This window comes from Argentina silus, assembly GCF_951799395.1.
Source record: "Argentina silus genome assembly, chromosome: 16".
Classification (NCBI taxonomy): Eukaryota; Metazoa; Chordata; class Actinopteri; order Argentiniformes; family Argentinidae; genus Argentina; species Argentina silus.
The window spans coordinates 6643602-6648601 of record NC_139670.1 but is presented as its reverse complement, the minus strand read 5'-3'; the positions used below and the strand labels follow the sequence as shown (position 1 = coordinate 6648601).

At 48.6% G+C, this 5000-nt stretch overlaps 1 protein-coding gene across 2 annotated transcripts in view; it reads right to left on the bottom strand.

The window, feature by feature from the left end:
* rbfox3a (RNA binding fox-1 homolog 3a) overlaps nt 1-5000 on the bottom strand; it is a gene marked incomplete at its 3' end in the record, with an annotated part of 124702 nt that overhangs the window by 11305 nt on the left and 108397 nt on the right. For both annotated transcript variants that reach the window (XM_083688234.1, XM_083688233.1), the window contains 2 exons: nt 3696-3756; nt 2052-2105 (listed from right to left, as the gene is read on the bottom strand). In XM_083688234.1, the coding sequence (XP_083544360.1) occupies nt 2052-2105; nt 3696-3756 (115 nt within the window). The remainder of the gene's footprint in view (nt 1-2051; nt 2106-3695; nt 3757-5000) is intronic.

Here is a 5000-nt window from a genome sequence, read left to right as displayed (position 1 = left end):
ATATGCAAATATACACTCAAGAACATAATGGGTAGTTCCCACTCTGTGTCGCAGGACAAGGTAGAGAGGGAGGTAGGATGGATCTTGAACAGGGACGGTAGGAGGGAGGAGGGATTAAAGCAGAACAGTAAAAGAGCATGGAGAGTGTGTGTGCACGACGGACATCCCTGTGTGCAATGTACGGGTTTATGTGTGTGCGCGTGTGTGTGTGTGTGTGTGTGTATCTGTGTGTGTGCGCGTCTAATAGCTTAATGGCTGTGGTGAATCTGCGGTAGTGGTGAACTTCCCTGTGTGAGGTTAAGAGCAGAGCAGAGCAGCTTAGCTTCCCTCTCCCCCGTGTGTGTATCTGTGTGTGTGTGTGTGTGTGTGTGTGTGTGTGTGTGTGTGTGTGTGTGTGCGTGTTAGTGTACTGGGTTAAGAGCAGAGAGTGGCCGTGCTCTCTCCTCTCATCCGTCATTCTCCTGAATGGGATTTGAGCACAATAAACCTGTAGCCAGCCCAGGAATGGAGACGGAGTGTGCTGTCACCACGCCACGATTTATGGGCCCCAATTCCGCTGATCCGCGCTCGGAAAACCCGTCTGATAAAGAGTGATTAATCGCCCTTACATCCCGCTTTATTCCCGCCCAAAGTAGATTAAACGCAGCCATAATTATTCCAGAAGAAATCCGAACCCAACACTTCCGCTACGGGAATATTTCATTTTTCATATTTTGAGAGGAAGGAAGGAGGGTGAGGAAGAGAGGGAGGGAGTGAGGGAGGGCAGGCAGCATGTAAACCTAGCTACTTTTTTTTTTTTTATATGGCTGAATGCACATATGCTTTGGTGGGAATTGTATTTAAAGGAAGGAGGGAGGGAGGGAGTGAGAGAGAGAGAGGGAGGAGGGAGGTGGTTTTGGATGTAAACCTGGGTTTTTCCCCGCTGTGATATTCCCTATATATGGTGTGGCAGGACTCACGGTGGTGTTTCTGGTTTCCTGACTCCTGGTCCGTGCCTGCCACAGGGGACCAGGGGAAGCATATGGTGTCGTTTAGGCTTGGCAAACTTTAGTAGCGTGTTTAAGACGACTCCAGACATTAGCATCCTATAAATCAGCCTGCCAGACGGAGAGTCAGAGAGGGGTGGACCACGTGTGTGTGTGTGTGTGTGTGTGTGTGTGTGTGTGTGTGTGTGTGTGTGTGTGTGTGTGTGTGTGCGTGTGTTCCCCAGCCGGAGAGCGAGAAACAGGTGGACCATAATAAACTCAATGTGATGGGATGCTTTGGTGAAGTGTGCATCTGTGCAGATATTAAATGTGTGTGTGTATGTGTCTGTATTGTATGTAATCCTATATGTGTATACATGTATAATATATGTATGTATGTATGGAATATACATCAATATTCAGATGTTGTGGTTGGAGTCAGTGATCTGAGGGGGGATGAGGATGGGGGAAGGGGTGGAGGAAAGGAGAGGAGGAGGAGGAGGAGGAGGAGGAGGAGGGCAGGGTGAAATAAAAGAGATGGATGGCTTCTCTCTGTCAGGGCGGTTATTTAGAGGAGTGCTGTAAAGCTGTCGGGGAATGAACAGATCTCAGACTAATGAGCAGAAAGGAGAGCAGTTAAAGGGACGAGACAGTCTCAGCACTTCCCTTTAAATGAAAGTGGAATGCCCACACACACACACACACACAACATACAGTATAGACGCATCCACACGTACCTACACACAGTCATGCATTATGTCATCCAAACACTCACAGATAGACAGACAGACAGACAGACAGACAGACAGACATAGATAGACAGATAGACAGACATAGACAGACAGACAGACAGACAGACAGACAGGCAGAGACAGACAGAGACAGACATAGGTAAACAGACATAGGTAGACAGACAGACAGACAGACAGACCGACCAGACAGACAGACAGACAGACAGACAGACAGACAGACAGACAGACAGGCAGACAGACAGACAGACAGACAGACAGACAGAGTCGTGGAGTATGAGAGCTCTATGTGTTAAACAGTCTGTGTGCCATTGTCTTTAGGCATGTGTAGTTTTACCTGCATACAATTCAGGCCCATAGACGGCTCCCACCATTGGGTTCAGCTTCCAGCCTACAGGGAACACACAGGGAGCGTTAGCCTAGCATACCATTAGCATAGCATCCCATTCAATTTGATAGAGCAGAGTAGAGAGTGATAGTGACAAAAACGTAGAGGAGGGGTATAGAGTGATAGTAATAGAGGGGTACATGAGGACTACAGGGGGATAGAGGAAGAAGAGTATAGAGTGATAGTAACAGAAGTGTAGAGGAGGGGTAGAGAGTAATATTAAAGGGTAGAGGACGGGAGGAGAAGACAGCTCTGCCCCTGCCCCTGCCCCTGCCCCTGCCCCTGCCCCTGCCCCTGCCCCTGCCCCTGCCCCTGCCCCTGCCCCTACTCCTGTCCCTGCTCCTGTCCCTGCCCCTGCCCCTACTCCTGTCCCTGCTCCTGTCCCTGTCCCTGCCCCTGCCCCTGCCCCTGCCCCTGCCCCTGCCCCTGCCCCTGCCCCTGCCCCTGCTCCAGGCCTGAGTAGAGCCATGGTGTGGTCCAGTGACAGTGACGAATGGGCAGCCATTCAGGCCTCATTCTCTCTGTCTGCAACGCTCTAACCCTCAGATGGAGGGATGGAGGGATAGAGGGATGGATGAGTGGAGGAGGAGGGGGAGGAGGAGGAGGAGAGCGCTGACATGTCTAGCCATTTAATTTTCCTGCTTCGTCTCTCCCCTCCCACTTTCCTTTTCGGCCCCCTCTCTCTCCCTGTGTTTATCTCTCCCTCCTTCTCTCTCCCCCATCCACATGAATGAGTGTCAGGGAAAAGAAATCGAGAAAGAGAGAGAGCGAGAGTGAGAGCGAGAGGGAGAGAGGTGAACCCTAAAGCCCCCTCTCAGAATGAGCCTTGGCTTTTTATTTGCTCCATCCATTTCGACCCATCACTCCCATATCCTCACCAACACGTTCACTCTCCTCTCCCGCTCTCCTGCTCATCTCCTCCTCCCCTCGTCCCTACACACTCTCCCTCCATCTTCTCCCTCTCATATCCAACCTCTTTCCCATCCTCCTTTAGCTCTTCTCCTCCCTATACCTCAATTTCTTTACGCATGCAACCCTTAACCATCCCGAGTTGCTCGTCCTAAATTAGGGTCCAGGTGAGGGCCAGACACTGACCAGCCTATAAACCCTTTTCTCAATGCTATAAGTATGCATGTACTGTAAAACGTTGGTGTAAAACTCTGCTGCAGGTTGTGTCTTGCCCTAGTCATGATTTAGTTATGGGCTTCTACTGAAGATAGATTAAATAATCTGTTTATCTTGGTTGGGTAAAAAAAATGGCATCAAAAAATGGCATCAGAACTGACCCTCCATAATGCACCAAGGTCTTCATGAGACATTGAGACGGAAGAAGGGGTGAGGGAAGGAGCGAGGGAGTGAGGAAGGAGAGGAGGAAGAGGACAAGAGTTGAGGAAAGTGTATGGGGGGAACGGGAGAGGGAGAGGAGAGGGGGGAGGAAGAGGGGGGAGGAAGAAGAGCAGAGGATGGTAGAGAGACGAAAGGATGAGTGGAGGAAGAAGAGGAAGAAGAGGAGGGAGCAGGAAGGAGGGAAGAGAGGAGGAGGAGAATGAAGGAGGGATGGGGAGAAAGAGGAGTATGGAGGGACAGTCTTACCGTTTGTATAAGGGTTTGCCACTTTTTTGTTTGTCATTACTCTTGCTGTTGCATTGTTGACCTGTGGCCAAAGGCACAAGAGTCAGTTAGAGAACAGAGACACACACAGAAACACACAGAAGCCAAACATTAAAGAGTCCATCGCACGAGGCTCAGGCTGTCTTTATAAACCTGGCAAGCAAGGACAGATGCAGCAAGACAAGGATTTGATGCCGGAAAATCAAACATAAAACACCAAGATCATGAACATAAAAGGACAATCTTTGGCATTGAAGTTGGTAAGAGAGCCAGACATCTCAATTGTTCATCTATGGGGGTTTTTAACAGTTCTGAGTGAATACTGTGGATTCGATCAATTTGTCACTAAATTAATTCCATCTTTTTGGATGAGTTGAGAAGAAATCAAGCCTATTTTACAAGCGCCATCAAGATAGACCCGTGCAATGAGGTTGGTTTTAAAAAATCACGTAAAATCTCATTCTAAACCCAGGAGCAAGCAATCATTTTCGGCCAACCACACTATTAATCACCTAGAACTCTCTAACTAATATCATAAATGTTCAAATGAATCTCACTCTCTTTCACTGAGGGAAAAATATCTTTTCCATGCCCCTGTCAATTGAGTTTAGCATGTTTTCCTAGCTCGCCGTGTTAGCATTTCCCTCTATTGCTAATTAGCGCTAATGGCTTTCATTTCCAATGAGAGGTCATTTAGCCCGAGGCTACGCTAGCCCTGTGCCTGACGTGATGTATGGGTCCAGGTATTGTTTATACATTACATAGATTATCTTAATGGGGACTCTGGGATGGCAACCGTGGCCACAACACACTGCTGCCTTCGAGAGAGAAGGAGAGAGAGAGAGAGAGAAAGAGAGAGAGAGAAATAACATGTCTGGCTGTGAGTTTCGCCCTAGAGTTTGTTTTATGAAAGCAGTAAGTTAACTGCCGGGCCTTTAGGGTAAACAAGTGGGATTTAAAGCAACGCTGGCAGCTCTTTGATACCGTTGCGATTTAGTTAATTTAAACATGTATTTACGGGATAGAGAGCGAGACGGAGAGCATATGAACGTGTACTTTCAAAAGCAAGAGGGAAGACTTCAAACTGATGCATACATCAAGCTCAAGTTTGGCGGCATCAAACCTGGAGCAGTGTACTCCTCCGCGAGAATCAAACACACTCTGATCTGAGCTGATACACATGCCGCTGGTAAACACATGTCCATACACACACACACACGCACGCAGGCACGCACGTACGTAAGCATGCATGCACGCACGCACACACACACGCACACACACATGCAT